Source organism: Heterodontus francisci, chromosome 24 (assembly GCF_036365525.1).
Source record: "Heterodontus francisci isolate sHetFra1 chromosome 24, sHetFra1.hap1, whole genome shotgun sequence".
Lineage (NCBI taxonomy): Eukaryota > Metazoa > Chordata > Chondrichthyes > Heterodontiformes > Heterodontidae > Heterodontus > Heterodontus francisci.
This window is the reverse complement of record NC_090394.1, coordinates 44,215,881-44,243,165: the sequence shown is the minus strand read 5'-3', so window position 1 is coordinate 44,243,165 and position 27,285 is coordinate 44,215,881. Positions and strand designations below refer to the sequence as shown.

At 44.6% G+C, this 27,285-nt stretch overlaps 1 protein-coding gene across 1 annotated transcript in view; it reads right to left on the bottom strand.

The window, feature by feature from the left end:
* The window catches only part of baiap3 (BAI1 associated protein 3), a 155,302-nt gene that overhangs the window by 46,523 nt on the left and 81,494 nt on the right, over positions 1-27,285 (bottom strand). Inside the window, exons 21-31 of the mRNA XM_068056087.1 lie at positions 25,932-26,055; positions 25,442-25,585; positions 24,358-24,435; positions 22,497-22,712; positions 22,112-22,180; positions 21,410-21,489; positions 17,951-18,059; positions 16,471-16,542; positions 15,488-15,571; positions 13,668-13,788; positions 2,468-2,591 (exon numbers count right to left, since the gene is read on the bottom strand). Coding sequence (XP_067912188.1) covers positions 2,468-2,591; positions 13,668-13,788; positions 15,488-15,571; positions 16,471-16,542; positions 17,951-18,059; positions 21,410-21,489; positions 22,112-22,180; positions 22,497-22,712; positions 24,358-24,435; positions 25,442-25,585; positions 25,932-26,055 — 1,221 coding nt within the window. The remainder of the gene's footprint in view (positions 1-2,467; positions 2,592-13,667; positions 13,789-15,487; positions 15,572-16,470; positions 16,543-17,950; positions 18,060-21,409; positions 21,490-22,111; positions 22,181-22,496; positions 22,713-24,357; positions 24,436-25,441; positions 25,586-25,931; positions 26,056-27,285) is intronic.

Here is a 27,285-nt window from a genome sequence, read left to right as displayed (position 1 = left end):
TGTATGAGAGATCAATACACTGACAGAGACAGTTACTTGTATGAGAGATCAATACACTGACAGAGACAGTTACTGGTATGAGAGATCAGTCCAGTGACAGAGACAGTTACTGGTATGAGAGATCAGTCCAGTGACAGAGACAGTTACTGACATGAGAGATCGGTACACTGACAGAGACAGTTACTGGGATGAGAGATCAGGACACTGACAGAGACAGTTACTGGGATGAGAGATCAGTCCACTGACAGAGACAGTGACTGGTATGAGAGATCAATACACTGACAGAGACAGTTACTGTTCTGAGAGATCAGGACACCGACAGAGACAGTTACTTTTATGAGAGATCAATACACTGACAGAGACAGTTACTTGTATGAGAGATCAATACACTGACAGAGACAGTTACTGGTATGAGAGATCAATACACTGACAGAGACAGTTACTTGTATGAGAGATCAATACACTGACAGAGACAGTTACTGGTATGAGAGATCAGTACACCGACAGAGACAGTTACTTGTATGAGAGATCAATACACTGACAGAGACAGTTACTGGTATGAGAGATCAATACACCGGCAGAGACAGGAACTGATATGAGAGATCAGTACACTGACAGAGACAGGAACTGATATGAGAGATCAGTACACCGACAGAGACAGGAACTGATATGAGAGATCAATACACCGGCAGAGACTGTTACTGATATGAGAGATCAGTACACCGACAGAGACAGGAACTGATATGAGAGATCAGTACACCGACAGAGACAGGAACTGATATGAGAGATCAATACACCGACAGAGACAGTTACTGGTATGAGAGATCAGTACACCGACAGAGACTGTTCCTGATATGAGAGATCGGTCCACTGACAGAGACAGTTACTGGTGTGAGAGATCAGTACACCGACAGAGACTGTTACTGATATGAGAGATCAGTACACCGACAGAGACAGGAACTGATATGAGAGATCAATACACAGACAGAGTCAGGAACTGATATGAGAGATCAATACACAGACAGAGTCAGGAACTGATATGAGAGATCAATACACAGACAGAGTCAGGAACTGATATGAGAGATCAATACACCGACAGAGACAGTTACTGGTATGAGAGATCAGTACACCAACAGAGACAGGAACTGATATGAGAGATCAGTCCACCGACAGAGTCAGGAACTGATATGAGAGATCAGTCCACCGACAGAGTCAGGAACTGATATGAGAGATCAGTCCACCAACAGAGACAGGAACTGATATGAGAGATCAATACACCGACAGAGTCAGGAACTGATATGAGAGATCAGTCCACCGACAGAGTCAGGAACTGATATGAGAGATCAGTCCACCAACAGAGACAGGAACTGATATGAGAGATCAATACACCGACATTTTCAGGAACTGATATGAGAGATCAATACTCAGACAGAGTCAGGAACTGATATGAGAGATCAATACACAGACAGAGTCAGGAACTGATATGAGAGATCAGTCCACCGACAGAGACAGTTACTGGTATGAGAGAACAGTACACCGACAGAGACAGTTACTGGTATGAGAGATCAGTACACCGACAGATACATGAACTGATATGAGAGATCAGTACACCGACAGAGACAGTTACTGGTATGAGAGAACAGTACACCGACAGAGACAGTTACTGGTATGAGAGATCAGTACACCGACAGATACATGAACTGATATGAGAGATCAGTACACCGACAGCTGAAGTTCCCAGATGTTAGTGAGGAGGACTTTGCCTGGTTGACTGTGCAGGTTGTGCCTTTGTGTTTCTGGTGCCTAGATCGATGCCGGGTTGTCCATCCAGTATTATTCTTTCTCACCTTTTCTGTTGAGGTTTCAAAGTACTGAGTGGCTTGCTAGGCCATTTCAGAGGGCAGTTAAGTGTGAAGCACATTGTTGTGCATCTGGAATCACATGTAAGCCAGACCCAGTAGGATGTCAGATTTCCTTCCCTAAAGGACATTAGGGTGCCAGATGGGTTTTTACGACAATCTGGTAGTTGCATGGCCACAATTACTGAGACTAGCTTTTTATTCCAGATTTATTAATTAATTGAATTTAAATTCCACCAGCTGCCATGATGGGTTTTGAACTCGTGTCTCCAGAGTATTAATCTGGGCCTCTGAATTACTAGACCAGCAACATCTACGACTACGCTACCGTCGTGCCAAATAGTGGAGGTGTGTTGGGACCTTCAGTACTCGAAAATATGTCACTAACGTAGACAGAATATCAGGGAATTACAGGCTCAAATCTAATTTGGCGCTGTTGTTGCATTAGGAAGAGCTTTATTCTGTATCTAACTCATGCTGTATGTGCATTGGGAATGTTTAATAGGGCAGTATAGAGGGGACTTCATCCTGTACTTAATCCTACCCTGGGGATGTTTGGTGGGACAATAAAATTCAGCAGTTTAGGTTACGAAAAAAAAAGTACTGACAAGTTAAACTGTTCATCGAAGATCGGGTGCAGTGTTTTATTCTTGACTTGTGTTCGCTGGCTCTTTTCTCCTGGGAAGAAGTGGAGAGGAGCGAGTTCGATAATGACAAAAGGATCACTGAGGCCTGTAAACACAGATACAAATAAGAGAGCAAATGGTATGCTTTTGACTTCATCTACCTGTTCCCGGGCTGGCTAAGAACAGAATGCAGATATCCAGAGCAATTGCAGCATTTGGAACTGTATTTTCCCTATGAACTGATAGTTATCTAGCATATATTTGAGCTGTACAGTGTATGATCATACTATATGACCCAAGCTTGGCCATACAAATCAATGAAGGGCCAGCAGTCCTAAAACAAGCAGGAGCCTTGTTTAAACATTTAAATCAGGGTCCAGTGCAGCATGGTTGAACTAGTGGTTCTTAAAGGGACCCCAGCGGGTCACTCCAAAATGCTCAAAAGACCTGCGGCACTGATTTTTCCACAGCTAGGAGGAACCCGAATACACCTCCTGGAACTACCCATTGCTGGACAATCCGTCCCTTTAAAAGCTTATTTCCAGCTTAGCCCTGCAAAGAAACTGCTAGATAATCGCCTCCCTCCCTACCAATGCTGCCTGTCAGCCCTCAGCGAGCCAGTCAATCTAAATAAAATCAGGTCCGACCATGAAAATAGTTCAGGCCTCTCACCAGTGCCACTGGGTGCCCGTCTCTTTTGCTGTTGTCATTGCATGCCAGCCCCTCCACTGGTACCTTTGGTGTTCCCCCCCTCTCTTGCTGGTGTGTTTGGGTGCCCAAACCTCCTGATGGTGTGATTGGGATTTTTTTCTTTTTTTAATTCATTCATGGGATGTGGGCGTCGCCGGCCAGGCCAGCATTTATTGCCCATCCCTAATTGCCCTTGAGAAGGTGGTGGTGAGCTGCCTTCTTGAACCGCTGCAGTCAATGTGGGGGTAGGTACAACCACAGTGTTGTTAGGAAGGGAGTTCCAGGATTTTGACCCAGTGACAGTGAAGGAACGGCGATATAGTTCCAAGTCAGGATGGTGTGTGACTTGGAGGGGAACTTGCAGGTGGTGGTGTTCCCATGCATTTGCTGCCCTTGTCCTTCTATTTGGTAGAGCTCACGGGTTTGGAAGGTGCTGTCTAAGGAGCCTTGGTGCATTGCTGCAGTGCATCTTGTAGATGGTACACATTGCTGCCACTGTGCGCCGGTGGTGGAAGAAGTGAATGTTTGTGGATGGGGTGCCAATCAAGCGGGCTGCTTTGTCCTGGATGGTGTCGAGCTTCTCGAGTGTTGTTGGAGCTGCACCCATCCAGGCAAGTGGAGAGTATTCCATCACACTCCTGACTTGTGCCTTGTAGATGATGGACAGGCTTTGGGGAGTCAGGAGGTGAGTTACTCGCCATAGGATTCCCAGCCTCTGACCTGCTCTTGTAGCCATGGTATTTATATGGCTACTCCAGTTCAGTTTCTGGTCAATGGTAGCCCCTAGGATGTTGATAGTGGGGGATTCAGTGATGGTAATGCCATTGAATGTCAAGGGGAGATGGTTAGATTCTTGTTGGAGATGGGCATTGTCTGGCACTTGTATGACGCGAGTGTTACATGCCACTTATCAGCCCAAGCCTGGGTATTGTCCAGGTCTTGCCGCATTTCTACACAAAGACTGCTTCAGTATCTGAGGAGTCACGAATGGTGCTGAATATTGTGCAATCGTCAGCAAACATCCCCACTTCTGACCTTATGATTGAAGGAAGGTCATTCATTGATGAAGCAGCTGAAGATGGTTGGGCCTAGGACACTGAGGAACTCCTGCAGTGATGTCCTGAAGCTCAGATGATTGACCTCCAACAACCACAACCATCTTCCTTTGCGCTAGGTTTGACTCCAGCCAGCGGACGTTTTCCCCCTGATTCCCATTGACCTCAGTTTTGCTAGGGTTCTTGATGCCATACTCGGTCAAATGCTGCCTTGATGTCAAGGGCAGTAACTCACACCTCACCTCTTGAGTTCAGCTCTTTTGTCCATGTTTGAACCAAGGCTGTAATGAGGTCAGGAGCTGAGTGGCCCTGGCGGAACCCAAACTGAGCGTCACTGAGCATGTTATTGCTAAGCAAGTGCCGCTTGATGGCACTGTTGATGACACCTTCCATCACTTTACTGATGATTGAGAGTAGACTGATGGGGCGGTAATTGGCCGGGTTGGACTTGTCCTGCTTTTTGTGTACAGGACATACCTGGGCAATTTTCCACATTGCAGGGTAGATGCCAGTGTTGTAGCTGTACTGGAACAGCTTGGCTAGGGGCGTGGCAAGTTCTGCAGCACAGGTCTTCAGTACTATTGCCGGAATATTGTCAGGGCCCATAGCCTTTGCAGTATCCAGTGCCTTCAGTCAAAGACCAAACAAAGAACAAATAACAGTACAGCACAGGAACAGGCCATTCTGCCCTCCAAGCCTGCGCCGATCTTGATGCCCGTCTAAACTAAAACCTTCTGCACTTCCGGGGACCGTATCCCTCTATCCCCATCCTATTCATGTATTTGTCAAGATGCCTCTTAAACGTCGCTATCGTACCTGCTTCCACCACCTCCCCCGGCAGCAAGTTCCAGGCACTCACCACCCTCTGTGTAAAGAACTTGCCTCGCACATCCCCTCTAAACTTTGCCCCTCGCACCTTAAACCTATGTCCCCTAGTAACTGACTCTTCCACCCTGGGAAAAAGCTTCTGACTATCCACTCTGTCCATGCCACTCATAACTTTGTAAACCTCTATCATGTCGCCCCTCCACCTCTGTCATTCCAGTGAAAACAATCTGAGTTTATCCAGCCTCTCCTCATAGCCAATGCCCTCCAGACCAGGCAACATCCTAGTAAACCTCTTCTGTACCCTCTCCAAAGCCTCCACGTCCTTCTGGTAGTGTGGCAACCAGAATTGCACGCAATATTCCAAGTGTGGCCTAACTAAGGTTTTGTACAGCTGCAGCATGACTTGCCAATTTTTATACTCAATGCCCCGACCAATGAAGGCAAGCATGCCGTATGCCTTCTTGACTACCTTATCCGCATGTGTTGCCACTTTCAGCGACCTGTGGACCTGTACGCCCAGATCTCTCTGCCTGTCAATACTCCTAAGGGTTTGTTGTACTCAACCACAATCTGTAACCTCATGGCCCGGCATATCCCCCACTCTACCATTACCATCAAGCCAGGAAACCAACCCTGGTTCAATGAAGAGTGCAGGAGGGCATGCCAGGAGCAGCACCAGGCATACCTCAAAATGAGGTGTCAACCTGGTGAAGCTACAACACAGGACTATCTGCATGCCAAACTGCGTAGGCAGCATGCGATAGACAGAGCTAAGCGATCCCATAACCAACGTATCAGATCTAAACTCTGCAGCCCTGCCACATCCAGCCGTGAATGGTGGTGGACAATTAAACAACTAACTGGAGGAGGTGGCTCCACAAATATCCCCATCCTCAATGATGGGGGAGCCCATCATTGTGCAAACATCATTTACTGTATTAGATCTTCCAAAATGCATTACCTCACATTTGTCCGGATTAAACTCCATCTGCCATTTCTCCGCCCAAGTCTCCAACCCATCTATATCCTGCTGTATCCTCTGACAATCCTCATCACTATCCGCAACTCCACCAACCTTTGTGTCGTCCGCAAACTTACTAATCAGACCAGCTACATTTTCCTCCAAATTATTTATATATAAAACAAACAGCAAAGGTCCCAGCACTGATCCCTGCGGAACACCACTAGTCACAGCCCTTCCACTGCTACCCTCTGTCTTCTATGACTGAGCCAGTTCTGTATCCATCTTGCCAGCTCACCTCTGATCCCATGTGACTTCACCTTTTGTACCAGTCTGCCATGAGGGACCTTGTCAAAGGCTTTACTAAAGTCCATATAGACAACATCCACTGCCCTTCCTTCATCAATCATCTTCGTCACTTCCTCAAAAAACTCAATCAAGTTAGTGAGACACGACCTCCTCTTCACAAAACCATGCTGCCTCTCGCTAATAAGTTCATTTGTTTCCAAATGGGAGTAAATCCTGTCCCGAAGGATCCTCTCTAATAATTTCCCTACCACTGACGTAAGGCTCACCGGCCTATAATTTCCTGGATTATCCTTGCTACCCTTCTTAAACAAAGGAACAAGATTGGCTATTCTCCAGTCCTCTGGGACCTCACCTGTTGCCAATGAGGATACAAAGATTTCTGTCAAGGTCCCAGCAATTTCTTCCCTTGCCTCCTTCAGTATTCTGGGGTAGATCCCATCAGGCCCTGGGGACTTATCTACCTTAATGCTTTGCAAGACGCCCAACACCTCCTCCTTTTTGAAAACGACATGACCCAGACTATCTACACTCCCTTCCCTAGACTCATCATCCACCAAGGCCTTCTCTTTGGTAAATACTGATGCAAAGTACTCATTTAGTACCTCGCCCATTTTCTCTGGCTCCACACATGGATTCCCTTCTCTGTCCTTGAGTGGACCAACCCTTTCCCTGATTACCCTCTTGCTTTTTATATACGTATAAAAAGCCTTGGGATTCTCCTTAATCCTGTTTGCCAAAGACTTTTCATGACCCCTTTTAGCCCTCCTGACTCCTTGCTTAAGTTTCTTCCTACTTTCTTTATATTCCTCAAGGGCTTCGTTCGTTCCCAGCCTTCTAGCCCTTACGAATGCTTCCTTTTTCTTTTTGACTAGGCTCACAATATCCCTCGTTATCCAAGGTTCCCGAAACTTGCCAAACTTATCCTTCTTCCTCACAGGAACATGCCGGTCCTCGATTCTAATCAACTGATGTTTGAAAGACTCCCACATGTCAGATGTTGATTTACCCTCAAACAGCCGCCCCCAATCTAAATTCTTCAGTTCCTGCCTAATATTGTTATAATTAGCCTTCCCCAATTTCACACCTTCACCCGAGGACTACTCTTATCCTTCTCCACAAGTATCTTAAAACTTATGGAATTATGGTCACTGTTCCTGAAATTCTTGACATTATGCGGAGTGAATCGAATTGGCTGAAGTCTGGTATCTGTGATGCTGGGGACTTCAGGAGGAGGCCGAGATGGATCATCAACTCTGCACTTCTGGCTGAAGATTGTTGCAAATGCTTCAGCCTTGTCTTTCGCACTGATGTGCTGGGCTCCCCCATCATTGAGGATGGGGATATTTGTGGAGCCACCTCCTCCAGTTAGTTGTTTAATTGTCCACCACCATTCACGGCTGGATGTGGCAGGGCTGCAGAGTTTAGATCTGATACGTTGGTTATGGGATCGCTTAGCTCTGTCTATCGCATGCTGCTTACGCAGTTTGGCATGCAGATAGTCCTGTGTTGTAGCTTCACCAGGTTGACACCTCATTTTGAGGTATGCCTGGTGCTGCTCCTGGCATGCCCTCCTGCACTCTTCATTGAACCAGGGTTGGTTTCCTGGCTTGATGGTAATGGTAGAGTGGGGGATATGCCGGGCCATGAGGTTACAGATTGTGGTTGAGTACAATTCTGCTGCTGCTAATGCCTGGTGCCTGCCCCTTCACTGGTGCCATTGGGTGACTGCCCCTCCATTGCCTGAATCACACCATTGTTGATAATCACCCAGGAACTCATATTACTGATTATCTCAGATAGAAAGAACTTGCATTTATACAGCACCTTTCATAACTTCAGGACATCCCAAACCACTTTGCAGATAATCAAGTACTTTTGGTTTGAAGTACAATCACTTGTAATGCATGAAACTCAGCAGCCAATTTGCACACAGCAATGTCCTATAAATAGCAGTGAGATAAGTGACCAAATAATTTGCCCCACTCTATCCACATAGCCCCATACTAATCCTAAACTAATCTCACTGCCCTGCTCTCTCCCTATAGCCCTGTATCTTCCTCTACTTAAAATATTTATCCAACCTGTACTATCAGCTCTAACCAGCTTGTACTACCAGCTCCAACTGGCCTGTACTATCAACTCCAACTGGCCTGTATAATTATTATGAATGCTGGACTTTTGTAGCATGATTATATTTTTTTAAAAACTGTGATTTTTAATGTAATTTAAGATGGAGTCAGAAATCAGGTGACCTCACATCAACTCTGCTTAAAGACAATCTTGGTTACCAGGACAACAAAGAACGAAGATCAAAGACTTTTTTGAAAATCAGAGACTGCAGGGGTATAACACCTGAAGAACAATGTGTTTCACCCTCCCAATCATTCAGATCATAGACAAGGAATCAGTGATTCTAAAAGTGCAAATACGAATTGCCGTAGCTAACACCTGGAAACAATGGAAAGCCCAGGTGGCTCTGCTGTCGCCAGATTTGTGGACTTTGCATATAGCTGATCTGATTGCGGCCTCAACTCCACTTTCCCTCCTACCCCGATACTTTTTGACTCCCTTGTTAGTCAAGTATTTATCTACCTCTGCCTTAAAAATATTCAATGACCCTGCCTCCACCACTTTCTGGGGAAGAGAGTTCCAAAGACTCACAACCCTCAGAGAAAACAATTTGTCCTCATCTCCGTCTTAAGTGGGCGACCCCTTATTTTTACACCGTGTCCACTAGCTCTAGTCTCTCCCACAAGGGGAAACATCCTTTCAGCATCCACCCTGTCAAGTACCCTCAGGATCTTATATGTTTCAATAAGATTACCTCTCATTCTTCTAAACTCCAATGCATACAGACCAAACCTGTCCAACCTTTCTTCAGAAGATAAATCCCCATCCCAGGTGAGAGAAAGGGGAAAGCAGGCAACCCTCAGAGTGGTAAAAAGAAAGATAGTCAGGAAATTAGGGTTGAGTCAAAAGGATCAACATTTATTTTGGAATACCAGAGGGCATATAAAATCAGAATGCTGGAAGTTAAAAGGTAAACCAGTAGCTGTGGTAGGCTTACCGAAAGCCTATCCTGAAAAGAATGCCTCAATAGTTGGGGCTGCTGACAAACCAGTGGTTTTGGTGACGTTGAATAGTGAGCAGCGGTGTGCTCTCCTGTTTGCTAATGTATTAAGTCAGGTCCCTGAGGGTTATAGAATTTTTGTGTTAAGAGGTAAGGTGTTCCCATATTTGTCAGATGAGACAGACAAGCAGATTGTGCTGTTTAGATATACAGGGGCAACCCAGTCATTAATGGTAGCAAAGGATATAAATTTTCCCCTAAGTAGTGCAATGAATGTGAAAGTTATAGAATGGGTCATTAAGGGGGGTTATTTATCTGTTCCATTGCATAAGGTTAATTTGCAATATGATTTAGTCACCAGTCCGGTAACAGTGGGAATCATCCCTGATTTGCATATCAAAGGGATGGATTTGTTGATAGGGAACGATTTAGCTGGGGCTAGGTTATTGGTGTCTCCAGTACTTTTGGAAAAGCCAGTTGAGGTTGCTGAAATGGACGTTTTGCAGGAGGAATTTCCTGGAATATTCCCAGATTGTGTAGTAACAAGATCCCAGGCTCATAAGATTAAACAAGATGAGAAGGATTCAGTTGTTGTGGAGGACAATTTGGGTGTTTGGTTGACTGAAATGTTTTTCAAGGATTTGGTGGAAAAGGCTCCAAGGCTAGCAATGGTGAATTGTTTAGCAGATCGTCTTTGTTTGACGTGTAACAGGCAAACACTGACTTAAAAAGGTTGCCTCAAACGGCGTGTTCTGAGGCAAGCTAAAAAGGTCCCTGACCTATGTTAAGAATGTCATTCTAATGAGAAAGTGGAGACATCCCCAGAGGCCCGCTGATGAGGATTGAGCTATAGTTCATCAAGTTGTTGTTCTCCCAGGGTACCGTAGTGAAATTTTAAGAATTGCCTATGAGATCCCAGTGGCAGGTCATGTGGGTATTTGAAAGACTCAGGCCAGGATAAGACAGCATTTTTATTGGCAAGGCTTGCATAAAGATGTGGTTGAATTTTGCAGAACTTGCCATACATGTCAGGTATTTGGGAAGCCACAGCCTTCAATTAAGCCAACTTCATAGGTACCGATACCTGCTTTTGACGAACTGTTTAGTAGGGTTCTTGTGGATTGTGTCAGACCCTTACCCACAACTACATCAGTTCACAGGTTTTCCTAACCATCATGGATTTGTTCACTAGGTTTCTAGAGGGAACACCGTTGAGAAAGATCACAGTGAAAGCTATGATTGAAGGATTCATTCAGTTTTTCACTCAATATGGATTGCCAAAAGAAAATCAGTTGCACCAGGGGTCAAATTTCATGCCAGGGGTGTTTCAAGAAGTCATGAGTAATTTGGAAATGAGACAGCTCAAGTTGTCCACTTATCACTTGCAGTCATAAGGTGCTTTGGAAAGGTATCACCAAACCCTAAAAAGTATGATAAAGGCCTATTGTTTTTGAGTATCCTCATGATTGGGATAAGGGGATATCATTTTTATTATTTGCTACCAGGGACACAGCAAATGAGTCCATTGGTTTCAGTCCATTTGAATGGGTCTATGGGCATGAGGTTGATGTGGGAACAACTACACCCATTAAACAGAACCCTTATTGACTTAATCTGGATAAATTGATTCAGGTCAGAGAAGAGGTTCAATATATGCTAAAGAATGATGTAATTGAGCCTAGTCAAAGTAGCTGGAGTTCACCAGTGGTGTTGGTATCAAAGCCAGATGGTTCCAAAAGATTTTGCATTGATTATTGGAAAATCAATACAGTAACTAAAACAGACTCATATCCAATCCTAAAACTTGAGGATTGTATTGAAAAAACAGGGAATTCAGTTTTTATTAGCAAGATTGATTTGCTGAAAGGATATTGGCAAGTCCCCTTGACTGACCAAGCTAAAAAAAATTCCGTCTTCATGACCCCAGATGGCCTATTTCATTTGGTATGAAAAATCAACTGGCCACATTTCAAAGGTCGACTAACCAAGTGATTGCTGAATTGAGCAATTGTATTGTGTACCTGGATGATCTCTTGGTATACAGTAACACTTCGGAGGGTCATGTTGAACATTTAAAGGCTCTGTTCGACAGGTTAGAGAGTGCCAATTTGGTACTTAGTGAACAGTGAGTTTGCCAAGGCTAAGGTCACTTATTTAGGGTATGTTGTGGGTCAAGGTCAAGTGTTGCCTGGAGAAGCTAAGGTTCAGGCGATAATAGACTTTCCAGTCCCCTGGATAAAAAAGTAGACAGTATGATTCTGAGGAATGTGTGGGTTTTACCAGAAATTCATTCCTAACTTCAATACAGTAGTTACCCCACTGATGAACTTGTTAAAAAAGAGCGTGAAGGTCCAGTGGACAGTGTCCTGTCAAATGGCATTTGAAAAGTTGAAGACCATATTCATAAATAAACCTGTCCAGTGGCACCAAGTTTTGGCAAGCCCTTTAAAATAACTATTGCTGCCAGTAATGTATGTGTAGGAGCAGGATGATGATGCTGGTATTGAATGACTAGTTAGTTATTTCTCTAGAAAACTCAGTAAGTACCATAAGTACTCCACTATTGAAATGGAGGTTTTAGGTCTCTTACTGGCTCTTCAACATTTTGAAGTATTCATCAACAATGACCAAGGGGAAATTTACACTAATCATAATCCATTAAGGTTTTTAGAAAAGTTCAAATCCAAGAACGCCAGATTATTTCAGTGGAGTTTAATGTTACAACCATTTACCCTAAAGACTGTACATGTTACAGGAAAGAGCAATGTAATTGGCAAGGCTCTATCCAGAATTTAAATAAGGGGTATAATGGAGGAAAGCAACTTAGATATAAAATATTTGTTGTTACCTGTGTAAAATGTAAAATGTCAATAATGGAAATGTTTACAATATTATTTGTTGATAATGTTGTAGAAAAATCATTACTATGGTAATAAATTTTCTATTTTTAGAGGGGAGGTGTTATAAATACTGGACTTTGTAGCATGATTATGTTTTTAAAAAACAGGATCATCAGAAATTACCTTATCCACAGAAGTCCAGGTCAAAAGTGCGCAGAAGAAGTTAACAAAGAGGACATTGATTTTGAAAAGGTCTGGGAGATGAAACCCATTGCAACTGCAAGGAATTTGGGACTTTTACCTGCAAAGATCTCGTCATCGACTGTGTAACGTATAAGTGTGATGTGAGGTTTTCAGGTGTTTTAATAAGTGAAGAAAATGCCTTTCTCTGTAATTTGGGGTATCAGCTACTTACAAAGCGCTATTTAGTTAATGCGGAACTTTTAGTTTCGTTGTTATAATAAAAGTCTTAACACGTGAATTCTTGTTGTGTAATTCTTTAATTTGGTCTGGGAAGGTCATATGTTGTGTTTTAATATTAACGGTCTCACTGAGGTCGTAATACTATCAGCTCCAACCGGCCGGCGCTATCAGCTCTAACCGGCCGGCGCCATCAGCTCTAACCGGCCGGCGCCATCAGCTCTAACCGGCCGGCGCCATCAGCTCTAACCGGCCGGCGCCATCAGCTCTAACCGGCCGGCGCCATCAGCTCTAACCGGCCGGCGCCATCAGCTCTAACCGGCCGGCGCCATCAGCTCTAACCGGCCGGCGCTATCAGCTCTAACCGGCCGGCGCTATCAGCTCTAACCGGCCGGCGCTATCAGCTCTAACCGGCCGGCGCTATCAGCTCTAACCGGTCGGCACTATCAGCTCTAACCGGTCGGCACTATCAGCTCTAACCGGTCGGCACTATCAGCTCTAACTGTTTTTTTTAGAAAGTCCAAAATTGCTATTTATTTTGAAAGACAAACATATGAGGTTTAATCAAGGACCTGTTTGGAGCTGTCATGCCACCATTTTCAATTTGTCACATCAAGTTATGTAGACAGTGTCCCAGACTGCTTTGGAATCAAGGATTCTCTCACTGTTTGAACATATAATAACATACAGATGTCCTAATCCCACTAAAGTATATGATTCAAACATTCAGATAGGCCCCGAGAGGAATAGCGAGTGGAGTGACCTATGACACTATTCCACATGATTCCTTCCCAAGCTTTCTATCTATTTCTTTTAAACTCCCTTTCCGTGGTTGTATTAATATACCCATCCGCCTCTTATTTTTCATTTTTGAAGAAGGTTTTTGCACCCCACACGTTAACTTGTCTATTTCTCGACTGATGCTGCCTGTGTATATTTTGTTTTTTATTGGTTTGGATATGGCAGGTGTTATGTTAAATGCAGGTGCTGGCAAATGTCACAGTCTCACCATTTGTATCCAAGGCAATCAGGTTCGTAGCGTGTAAAACATCAATGTACAGTTTGGACTCAACAGCTTCATAGTGACATTTGATACAAAGCGTCCCATATGGGCTGGACTCAGTCGATTTCTGGGAAGGAACAACAGTTAATGTGTATTAAATGAATTTATTATTGTCGTACCCATGCAATCCGAAATTATGAACCATAAAGTTAACTTATGAAATAAACCCGAAACAGAGATTTTTCTTGCAAAACAAAATGGAGTTAAGAGGTCAGGTGACCTTTCCTTTCCTGCCAATACACATAGCACTACAAGAACCCTGAGCTAATTTTCATGGCTGGACAAGTCTTGGAGAAGTCATTAAAATACAATGATCTTTCTGGATACATCCCTGAGAAATCATTAAAATACAAACCACCCTTTTTGTGATAATGGTTGCTTTTCTCCAACTGATTGAGACAACAATGATGTTGCAGAACTCTTTGACTCCAAACTCAAATTCCAAAGAATGGGTGTGAAAAGCTCTACTTTATCAAGGAAAGTTGAGGATGAATGACACCCAGACTCCATTGTCTAACAATAGCCTAACCATAAGAAACCATTTATGACAGCCATGGAAAAAGTAACTATGGTCACATGACAGAAATTAGGTTTCTGATAAGGAGCTTTAGTAAAGGTATATTCTGGGCAGACAAAAGGAAATCCATTTATGCCGTCAAAGAGAAAGGAGCCTGCCTAAGATTACTAGCTTTGAACTGCATGTAGGTAGTGACCGGCATTGGCGTTCTGACTTCGCCCTTAATCTTTGGCTAGAATATAACAAGAGCAATCTGCAACAGCGCATCCGCCTTTCTGAACCTCCCAAGTCTTTCTTCAGTGAACAAGAGAAAAGATTACAGGCCTGTGACGTTTCAAGTCTTCGCCCCGGGGAAAAACAAGTTTAACAGAGAACTATTTAAAATCATCAGACCTAATGCATGTTATCTTTATAATCTCTATCTTTTCTTGAGTGTGTGTGTATCTGTATGAGTGTGAGAGTGGGTGTTGTTGCGTATTTCAGGTGTTGTATAATAAACATTTATCTTTCTTTTAAACTTATGAGAAAACCTGTAATTTCTCTGCTCTTGATAATTAAAGCACACAGCAGTTAAAAGAAAGACCTTTTCTTAAAAAAAAATGCTGCATTCGGTCAGTCGAGAGGTGGAAAGGAGGGAAACAATCCCTATTATCGCTCACCTGTCCATAACATAATTTCCTTCATTTCCCTTCTGTCCTTCCGAGTTCTGGGTTATGTGTATTGCTACCTGCCACCTTGGCTTACAGGGCCTGAACCCAAATTCCACAGTCCATCAGCCTTCAACACGCAATGGACAGAAAGCACAAAACATCTTCAACTCGCAACTAAACATGCTCAGAGGGGCCCACAATGATTGTTGTAAGAAATAAGAAAATGATAGACATGCGCAGAACAGGGTACAAAACTGATGGTGGGGCTAAGCCATCATATTAGAACAGATAGAGGGAGCTTTACTTAGTATCTAGCCCATGCTGTACCTGTCCTCGGTGTGTTTGATGGGGCAATGTAGAGGGAGCTTTACTCTGTATCTAATCCTTGCTGTACCTGTCCTGAGAGTGTTTGATGGTACAGTTTGAGGGAGCTTTACTCTGTATTTAATCTGTACCCACTCTGGGAATGTTTGATGCAGACATTATTTCCCTGAAATGGTTCTGTTCTGTTTTCCAGCACTAATGATGATCAACACAACATTCACCAGAAACAAACCAATGAATATTCTAATTTTGAATCAGTTGGGTGGACATAATACCTGTTGGCGGATTTTGGCCTGGTAGGAGTACTTGATCAGCTCCTGTGTTGAGCATTTGTTAAGACGCAGCTCTTCCTTTAGAGCCTGCAAAACCAAGGTGCCAGTGAGTAAAAAGATGGGACTGTCCGTCTGCTACACAGAATCCCGCTAAAGAAGAGTGCTTTGATAAGAAGATCCATAAATATCCAAGACAGTTCAGTAATATTTACAGGGCCTTGACCGTGTGTACATTGTCCAGCGCTTCACAGAGCTGACGCAGACAGTAAGCAAGAGGGGAGGGTTAATGAGAAGTACAAAGCATTGACCAAGAAACGTCTAAAGTTAGGCTGAGAGGTACAAAGCAGCAGAATCTAGAGAGGAGCTTCAAACGGATGAGAGGCCAAGAACATAGGAGATACTGCTACTGAGATACTGAAGGAAGGGGAGAGAGGGAGGAATGGAGAGAGGGATGAAGGGAGAGAGGGAGGAATGGAGAGAGGGAGGACTGTACAGGAGGCCGGAGGAAGAACACAGTTAAAATCTTTCTTAACCCGCATGCAGCTCCACCCAGTAGCTTAATAGAAATCTCAGCACAGAAGATGCCATTCAGCCCATTGTGCTTCCTTCACATCAGAGGTCTCTACTCTGGTCCCATTACCCTGTCTTTTCCACAAACCCTTTAATATTTTTCCTCTGTGAGTGTTTCACTAATTCCCTCTGTGACTGACTCAGCTTCTATCACCCCTGAGGGAATGCATCCCATATTCAAGTAACCCTTTCTGTCAAACACTTACTGTATTAACCTCTTTATGGCTCCAGTACGAATCCTGAGTTTCCTCCTGTTACTGAGTCACTGACTATTGAAAAAAATCTTCCAAGATTCACCCTGTCAATTTTGAACACCTGATTTAATCTCCCCATAATTTTACACATTTTGGTTAAGTACTTTCTAGGAGGTCCCCAGTCATCGAGTTAGTGGTGAATGTGCAACCAGCACCATTTACCTTATATTTGTCGTTCTGCAAGTTGTCAAGTGGCAATCCCTGTCCCTCAGCATGGAAAAACACCACAAGAGCCTATGGAGAGATGGAGTCAACATTCCAGAAATGCAAAGCATCCAAACACCACATTAAACAGTTTACAAAGCAGTTTGAGAGCCATAACTGAGGATGAGGCCAAACTATCAGGAGGAACTTAACACCTTTGGCTCATTGGAAATTTTAATCACCTCACTTGGTAATTATAAGAAATTAAGAGGAGGCTTGGAGAATGCAAATTGTACCTGCTTTACTGGAGGATTTGGGCTCACTGGGACTTTGACCGTTCCCTGTGCCACACTTGCTTTAGGCTCCAGCTTGGCTCATTTGGTAGCACTCTGACCCCATTTCAGCCCATAGTCTAGGCTGACACTTCAGTGCAGTATTGAGGGAGTGCTGCACTGTCAGAGGTGCCCTTTATGTTAAAGAACATTCAGGTGTTTGTTAAAGGCCCCAAGGCACTATTGTAAAAAGAGCGTCAGTAAAAAGAACCAGTGTCCTGGTTAACATCCCACCCTCTTCAAACATCACAAACAGATTGTGGTTACTCAGCATAAATCATATTGAACGACAGGGAAGTGCTTTGAAACTTCCTGGGGATGTGACAATGTATCATGGTTATACAGGCACCACATATAGAAAGGGAGAGTTTCACACTGAATCAGAGGGTGTGAATCTTGGCATAGGACTGTCAAATGGGAGTTCTCGTATTTCTCAGCTGTACACAGTCTTGCTTTACTCTGCTTTCTGGGAGCTTGGATGCAATAGGATAGAAGTCACATATAGCCAAATGGAAAACATCTGTGGGAATCACACTTAAACAACACCTTAACAAGCACAACCAGCATCTTGCGGGTTAAACCAATGGCTGAAGATGGAAATTCTGTGAGACAGAAGCAAGTTTTTCAGATAAGCAGTAACATTAAGTGATAATGAAGGAGTGGATGTGTGGGACACTCCACACATGCAGATTGGGAGACTGAACAAGGGGAAACTCTGCACAGGAAGACTGGGAAACACCACACCAGAAGACTCCGAATGGGGAGACTCCACATGGGGAAACTGGGAGACATCTCACGAGGAGACGCCTCATGGGGAGAATCCATACCGGGAGACTGGGAGACTCCGCACGGGGGGTTGGGAGATTCTACACTGGGATACTCCATATGGGGAGACCAGGAGACTCCACACTGGGTGATTGAGAGACTCTGCATGGGGAGACTCCACATAGGAAGACTCCGCACAGGGAGACTGCCAATTATTTTTAAATTGTTGCATCTCCATTGTTAAGCACAAAGCCTCCACTCATGGAGTTAGAGTTAGGAAGCGATGGGATGGATAAAATTAGGTGATGCATAGGAATTGTAAGCATGAAGCACAGAGTAGGCTGCTGCAAGGTGTGGGACGCTGGTGGTTGCTAACCGGACCCTTATCTCTTTGTTCTAACCTCCAGAGTGAAGTGAAATCGCTCATAGAATTCGGCAGACATTCCAGTGTTTGTGGCCAATGCTTCAACAATCAACTCCAACAACAGCTTCCACAGAGCACTTAATATCCTGGAGAAAGACAGAAAAAATCATTGGCAGAGAAGCCAGGAGAGAATACAAACACGAAGCTGCATAGTAACACATGACACAATTTTAACTCTAACATTATCGAGAGAAATTCTCTTCCTCTGAAGATGTCTATAATATTAACACTTTCTGTAACAGTCAGTAATCAGGCTCAGCATGTGTTAAGTAAAGAATAAAATTGTCTGCACTGTTCTATCAAACAGTCCCAGGGAAAATACAGCATGAGTTAGATACAGAGTAAATCTCCTCCACACTGTCCCATCAACACTTCCAGGGAAGGTACAACAACAACAATAACAATATGTATTTAATTTCTCCTCTAATGTAATAAAACATCTTAAGGTGCTTCACAGAAGCGCTAAAAAGCATAATAAGGTGATAGGGCAGATGGCCAAAAGCTTAGTCAAAGAGGTAGGTTTTAAGGAACATCTTAAAGGAGGAAAGAGAGGCAGAGAGATTTAGGAAGGGAATTACAAGGGCCTTGGCAGCTGAAGGCATAACCACCAATGGCAGAGCAATTAAAATCAGGGATGCTCAAGAGGCTAGAATGAGATGGGAGCAGCTACCTTGGACGGCTGTGGGGCAGGAGGAGATACCAGGAGATAGGGAGGAGAGAAGCCAAGGAACAATTTGAAAACAAGGATGAGAATCTTAAAATTGAGGCCTTGCTTGACCGAGGACCAATGTAGGTAAGTGAACACAGGGTGATCGGTAAACGGGCCTTGGTGCAAGTAAGGATACAATGAAGCAGAGTTTTGGATGACCTTAAGAAGGATAGAATGTGGGAGACCAGCCAGGAGTGTGTTGGAATAGTAAAGTCTAGAGGTAACAAAGGTATGAATGGGGGTTTCAGTATCAGATGAGCTGAGGCAGGAGCAGAGTCCTGTGATGTTACGGAGGTGGAAATAGGTGGTCTTAGCGATGGCGCGGATATGTGGTCGGAAGCTCATCTCGGGGTCAAATATGACACCATGGTTGCAAACAATCTGGTTCAGCCTCAGACAGTTGTCAGAGAGAGGAATGGAGTCGGTTGCTAGGGAATGGAATTTGGAGCTTTGGACTTCCCAATATTTAATTGGAGGAAATTTCTGCTGATCCAGTACTGGATGTCAGACAAGTGTTCTAATAATTTGCAACAGTGGAGGAGTCAAGACAAAGGGTGATCAGGTACATCTGGGTGTCGTCAGCATACATGTGCAAAACTAAGGCTGTGACTTCAGATGCTGTCACCAAAGGCAGCATGCAGATAAGAAATAGGAGGGGGCCAAGAGTAAATCCTTGGGGGACAACAGAGGCAACAGTGCGGGAGCAGAAAGAGAAACCATTGCAAATGATACTCTGGCTACGATTATATAGCTAATAATGGAACCAGGCGAATGCAGTCCCAACTAGCTGGACAACAATGGAGAGGCGTTGAATGAAGGTGGTGTGGCCAACCGTGTCAAAGGTTGCAGACAGGTTGATAAGGACAAGAAGGGATAGTTTACCTTTGTCACAGTTACATGCAATTGTCATGCAGACCCCCACCTGCCAAGAATGAGGCATATTAATTTTGTCACATGAATATTGATTTTAAACTGTTTCTGGAGCGGTGAAAGGACTTGTTAAAAAACAAATCACCAGACACTTGGCTGGAAAAACATTGGCATACTAACAGACAGTGCATGAAGAGACAAAAGGATTATTCCCTGGTCCACTTAATCCAAAATGGGCTGTGATCACCAGACATTGAAGGTGAGGAAGCTCACACTCCAGGATGACTGCCAAGATGGCAGAATCCACAAACAGAGGTGGTCAAACCAGCTAGTCACATGACTAACCTGCTGGGCAACCTGGGTTTTTTTTGAATTGTACCACAGAGAAGGCTGTTTGAACTGGAACTTTCTGTCGCTTTCTCCCAAGCCACCGGACCCACAGAAGACACGTAAACCTCAAGAGAGAAAATTCTCCGACCTTGAAACAAGTTGAAGCATGCACTGGGCCCCAACTAATTGCAAGTCTGACTGGCAACCAAAGACTTCACAGCAAACTCAAAGGACATTAAATAGAAACCCATCTATTGCTTCAAACTTTTCCTTTTTATTCTTTTCTACTTTTCTGTCTCTATCTGCGTGTGTGTTTATCACGTATGCATGCTAGCGAGGTCGCATCGCATTTATACTTGGTAACCGGATTAGAGTTTAAGATTGATAAACTTCTACCTTTCTTGTTTAAAATCTAAGAAAACCTGTCTGAATTGATTTCTTTGCCTTACAATTGGAAAGCGGTGAACAAGGATTCACTAAAGGGGAGCTAAAAAAAATTGAACCCTGTTACGGTTAAACGAGGCAAAGGTTGAGAGGGAACCCCTAGACCCCTCTCACCTGGTCGTAACACAATGTTATTTGTGACTTTGATAAGAGCCATTTCAACACTTTGGCAGGGGTGGAAACCTGACTGGAAGGATTCAAGCATGGAGTTCCAGGAAAGATGGGTATGGAAGTTGGAGCTGAGGTGGAAGTTTAATAGAACGGTGGTGGGGTGGGGGGTGCTGGTCAAGGATTTTTTTTTGGAGAGAGTTGATGATGCACGTACAACATGGGTTAGATATGGAGTAAAGCCCTCACTACACTGTCCCATCAAACACTCCCAGGACAGGTACAACATGAGTTAGATACAGAGTAAAGCTCCCTCTACACTGTCCCATCAAACACTCCCAGGACAGGTATAACATGAGTTAGATACAGAGTAAAGCTCCCTCTACACTGTCCCATCAAACACTCCCAGGACAGGTACAACATGAGTTAGATACAGAGTAAAGCTCCCTCTACACTGTCCCATCAAACACTCCCAGGACAGGTATAACATGAGTTAGATACAGAGTAAAGCTCCCTCTACACTGTCCCATCAAACACTCCCAGGACAGGTACAACATGAGTTAGATACAGAGTAAAGCTCCCTCTACACTGTCCCATCAAACACTCTCAGGACAGGTACAGCGCCGAGATACAGAGTAAAGCTTCCTCCACATGATTACTTCAAACGCTCCCAGGGCAAGTACAGCATTGGTTGGATATAGACCAAAGCTTTTACACAGCCAGCAGAGTGAGGAGCCTTTCAGTCCTTCAGTCTGGCTTGGATTTGAGCACAGGTCCTCGGAGAGGCAGAGTTTAAGGCTGAGTATGGTATTGATCTTAGTCAGTTGTGCAACGCAACTCGTCAGCCACATCAGGCCTACTTCAGGCCTATCTATAACCTTGAGCTTTATATGAAACCAGTGACCTCCACTGCACTTGACTCATCTTTCTGTTACTAAATTAAATTTCAGTGAACTTTAACTTGTCCCTACTTACCGACTGAGATTCTCCCTCACCAGCCATTCACTTAGGATCATTAGATTGTCATCCAGGAACTTCATAAGAGGAGACACAGCCTGCCAACAATACAGAAACAGTTGTTAGCTGAACCGACGAGATTCACACAGTCAAGAAATAGTGTCGCCATTAAAAATATATCTCAGAGCATTCCCACTGGTGTGTCATTCCTCCCTGGAGGTGTTGACCGATCCTGGAACATTGTGCGATGTCAGCAAATGTCTCAATCAACCGGCCATACTTTACATATGGCTGTAACTGTGTCAACAATGAGCTATTCAAGAGTGAGGGCATCACAGTTGAGCCCAATTCCATTCTCACCCAATAGTCACGGACTCACACTCTGGCAAAAACCTTTAGAAACCTGATCCTCCCCTCTGGATGCAGAGAAATGGAAACTCCTCCCCCTCTTGATAACTCAGCACAGGCCTTAGATCAAACTCAGGACCTTCCTGGTTAGTCAAGTTCAGCCCCGCACTGTTTAAATTCACTGAGGTCTTGCTATGGATTTGGTTGATCTCAGTCAGCACCATTGATTGCTGCTTAAAGGGCACCAGTGCTGTCAACAGTTGGGTGTAAGTCTGAGGAGGGGAGCTGTAGGATGGCTTCAGCAATGGAGTCTGAGTCTGCTGTGACCAGCTCCCAGATGTTCTTGAATGAAACTGTCTCCAAGGCACGTACATCATCAGGCTGGATGGAGTCTGGTGATAGACTGATATGCTGAATGTACTTTCGCAAGTCAGTGACCATCTGTAAAAAAAACAAACACAGGAAATAGTTTAGTATTGGATGGAGGGTGGGGTTGCACACATTTCCCACCAATATGTCCCCTTTTCTCCTGCAGGTCATTCAGGGCTTGGGTTGTGTAGGTGCAGGCCCACTCCTGGAACAAGCCAATCCAAACCGAAGCAAATTGATCTCCACCACAGTAAATAGATACCCCACCACTGGGGCAAACCGATACCCCTCCTCTCCCAGAGCTTACATATCACAGCACGTAGATCTGGATGGAGCTCACATTCCCATTGCTGTGCCCTAACCCATCAGCACATGCTGTGCTGCTTACCTTCTCCACAAGCTGGTTAATCATATAGTTAGACTGCCGTTGCATGCCCGCATCAATGCTTTGCAGCTGGGTGCCCAGTGCTCTCTGCACCTGCTGCTTCCCTTCCAGCCCACACAGCTGTTCCATGGAAGTCTCCACTCGCTGCCAGTCCAACTCCTTTGGCAAATTCCAGGTGTACGTGTGCACATGCTCGATGTTATTCAGGGCGATGCACAGCTGAGGAGGGAAAAGGAAAGCAGCCATGACAGGGATGAAGAAAGACCAGGAACAATGACAGGAAATCTTGTAGATCAGAATTAACAGAATGAGCAAAGGTCCTGAGTCCTGTCACAGACAGGGTCCTAGATGATCAGAAATTCTGTCATTCATGTCCTTCTCCTGAGGGAGGTGAGGAAACTCAATGAAAACTGGCAGGAACTTTTTTTCCCTTGTCCCTGAAGGTAATGGAGTAAAACTGTAGGATTTTAGTCTAACATCACAGCAAACAGCAGTGAACCTTGATCAGTCAGTCACATTCCCAAGGTCGCAGTGGGACAGGAACTGTAGTCTTCCATATAGTATTTCACTAACTATCCCTTCTTACAACCTTCAATCCTGTTCCCAAACAGATGTTTATCCAACTTCTTAAAGGACTTATACCAACAAAGCATGAAAGAGGGAAGTTGCTGTGGAAAGGGGCCTTTTTGGTTCAAAGTTCGACTAACACAAAGGGGTGAATTTTAACACCCAAGAACGAGTAGGTTGAGATTGAGTCAAATGATAAAATTTTAAAAATCTGATCTTGTCCTCAAACTGCCCACTTCTGGGGATAACGGAGGCGAGACAAGGAAAGCGGGTTGGCAATTTAAACATTTTAATGAGGCTGGCAGCCTCTGATTTAACCTGTTTTACTGGTTTAATCCTGGCTGTTCGTGTTTCCCCAGGCCTCAGGAAACCCAGCAGCTGAAGGGAGGTGAGGACAGCTTGAAGGTCAGTGCCTTTACAGTACTGCTTGTGAATCAAGAATGCTTCCTCAAGCTCCCCCAAGCTGCCGCCCTGACATACAAAGGCCCATGGGTTGGAGGATTGGATCCCCCCCCCCCCGCCCCCCACCACAAAACCACAAACCCCAGCATCAGACTTCCATCGGATCAGACCACCCAATCAGGTCCGAGATTGGACCTCCTACAGGAGTGCAGCTCCCCCTACCAAGGTCATGGATCAGACCTTTGGACCTATCTGCTCCCGTGGCCTGTTCTGGAGTCCTCTCCGCCTGACTGGGAGCCAAGCTTATCAATCAGGCTGTGAACCTGTCAATGATAAAAGATGCACACTATGGAGTTAACAGTACAGTGCATACAGGGAGACCCGGACTTCTGGGTTTCCCATCTGAAACTCTGCCTCCCTCCATAACCCACCCCTGTTAACATCCAATAATATAAAATAACATGAGAATTTTCTTTGACTTATTTTGTTAGCACAGCAATGTTATTGAACCTCAGAGGCCCCCTGAGTTGGGGTTTCCTCCCTCTGGGTTGCTGCAGTGATGTCATTGACAGCCTGTGTGCCCTGGACTGGATCCATAGGAAACATGAGAACAATGGTGAGTTGCATAGGCAGCCTGGCTGAGCAGATCCGGAGCTACCCAGAGCCTGGGAAACACACCACAGGCTGTTACTCTTCATCATCAGTGCAAAATCACATAGTGAGAGTGAATGGAAGGGATTTGTTTCACTGGGATTCTGCACAATGGGTGCGAACGGGAAGGAACTTGGCTTATTGGGATTCTATCTGGAATCAATGACCATATGATATCTGATATGAAACATGAATCACAATTGGCTGTAGTGTCTTCGGTTCTCAAGGATTCCTCAGAGCTCACCTGTTGTGTAATTTTCTTCTGATCATTTGCTTTTTGCCTCACCATTTCCGAGTACATCACAGCTGCATTACAAATATCCTAGAAGAAACCATGGAAATATCAGTCCTGGGAATATAGGCTGCTGGACACTTAGTCTGGATACTGCACTGTACAACTACGGCATGGACAGAGTGGATAGTCAGAAGCTTTTTCCCAGGGTGGAAGAGTCAGTTACTAGGGGACATAGGTTTAAGGTGAGAGGTGCAAAGTTTAGAGGGGATGTGCGAGGCAAGTTCTTTACACAGAGGGTGGTGAGTGCCTGGAACTTGTTGCCGGGGGAGGTGGTGGAAGCAGGTACCATAGAGATGTTTAAGAGGCATTTTGACAAATACATGAATAGGATGGGAATAGAGGGATACGGATCCCGGAAGTGCAGAAGGTTTTATTTTAGGCAGGCATTAAGAACGGCGCAGGTTTGGAGGGCCGAATGGCCTGTTCCTGTGCTATACTGTTCTTTGTTCTTTCTCTCCCAGTGCCAAGTCTGTATCACACACACACAGCAAACAGAATGCAACTTGAATCATTGATAAATTGAACATCAACAAATTGAATATATAGAATGCCTTTAACACAAAACACCCCAGGCATTTTACATTGGAGGAGAAAAAAATAATTGAAATAAAAGGCAACAAAGTCCTTGCAGTAACAATTGTTCTCTGGCCAAGTGTAGCCAGGGGAGGGAGGCGCTAAAGGGCCATGAAATAAGCACTCACTCTAGACCTACTGAGATGATAAGTAACATGACAAACACCATCACTTGGATGATGATGCATTCCTGGAACCATGTTGATCTTGCTCTGTAACCAGAAGCTCAACAATAGTGAACAATGGTCCTAGAGGCCTGCCCTCTGACTTCCACTCACTCCCAGGCCTCTCCACTCCGCTCAACACCAAATCCTCCTCACTCCAACTGGGTGATGTATAACTAGTAGAGCACGAGAGGAAGACTAGAACAGGGACAATGTGCTGTGTTGCTGAAGCTCCCTTGAGAAACAGTGGCTTTGCAGAAACCTGCGGTAATTGCAGGGAGAGTGCTGATACTCACGTCGGTGATTTTTGTTACAAAGACAAAGGCTCCCATGGGCTCAGGCCAGGCTAGCTGCAACCAGAAACTCTTGATCTGGGTGAAACAGGTCACTACATCGACAGCCGAGCTGCTGTGTTTGGACAACGTGTCAACAGGATCGAGCTGGGGAAAAACCCACAAACATTTACTGCCATCGTCAACAGAGAAAGTAATATGCAGCGTGAAATTCAGTTGGAGATACCATGGTGAGAAAAGGCCATTCAGCTTCCCACAGCCCATGTACAACCTCCTACATCATTGACTCTACTCACCAATTTAGTATTAAAATTTACCTTGAGATAACTGACCCAAGCATTCTACCTTGCCCCCTCGCCGTACTGCGTGCTGGCATAGTACAGTACAATTACTGGCCAGGCCTGAATAGAAGAGGAAATCATGGGCAATGAGCCTGCAACTTGTCAACATGCCCGACTGGCAGGCGAGGCTGTCACCTACTCGGGGCATTTACCTGATCCACCAGCAGTGCCCTCGTAATACGTTCACATGACTTCTCAGAAACGATGTATAGCCACTTGTTAATGGACATCTGAAACCAATCATGGAAATTTGTGAGTGCCAGAGGTTTGGCATCCCTGTAGGGAGTGGGGAAAAAAAAAAAGCAGATTTAGAGCCTTAGTGGGATCCAATGTGTTAGACCACCCCCTCCTCCATGGGATTATGTGTTGGACCACTCTCTACTCCATGGGATCCAGTATGTTAGACCACCCCCTACTCTTCATCACCAGAGCACTCCCTCAGCACTAGAGTTTCAGCCTAGATTTTGTCCTCAAGTCCCTGAAGTGGGGCTTGAACCCACAACCTTGTGATGCAGAGGCAAAAGTGCTACCCACTGAGCTACAGCTGACACTCATTGAGAGATACAGCACTGAAACAGGCCCTTTGGCCCACTGAGTCTGTGCCAACCATCAGTCACCCATTTATACTAATCCCATATTTCCTACCACATCCCCAACCTACACTAGGGGCAATTTACAAGAGCCAATTTACCTATCAACCTGCAAGTCTTTGGCTGTGGGAGGAAACCAGAGCACCTGACAGAAACCCAAGCGGTCACAGGGAGAACTTGCAAACTCCACACAAGCAGGACCCAGAACCGAACCCAGGTTGCTGGAGCTGTGAGGCTGTGGTGTTAACCACTGTGCCACCATACTCAACTAGCATGCTCAATTCTGGACACCACACTTTTGGAAGAACGTCAAGGCCTTTGAGCAGGTGCAGAAGAAAAATATTAGAATAGTACCAGGGATGAGGGACTTCAGTTATGTGTAGAAACTGGAGAAGTTGGGATTGTTCTCTACAGAGCAGAGAAGGTCAAGAGGAGATAGAGATGTTCAAAAACATGAATAGTTTTGATAGAGCAAATAAAGAGAGACTGTTTCCAATGGCAGATAGATCAGTAAGCAGATTTAAATGATTGACAGGAGAACCAGAGGTGATATGAGGAAATATTGTTTTACACAGTGAGTTGTCATGATCTGGAAAGCACTGCATGAAAGGGTGGTGGAAGCAGAATAAATAGCAACTTTCAAAAGGGAAATGGGATAAAAACTTGAAGGGGGAAATAATTACAGGGCTTGGGGAAATAGCAGGAGAGTGGGTTAATTGGATAGTTCTATCAAAGAGCTGGCACAAGCACAAGGGGCCAAATAACCTCCTTCTGTGCTGTATGATTCTATCCTCAGCTCGGTGGAATCTGGTGTGTTGGTTTCATAATCCAGGTCATTGTACAGAGATTGCCCATGTCATCATCCGGCCCTACCCACAACAGCAACTTCCCTCAGTCCCAAAACTCAGCTCTTAGC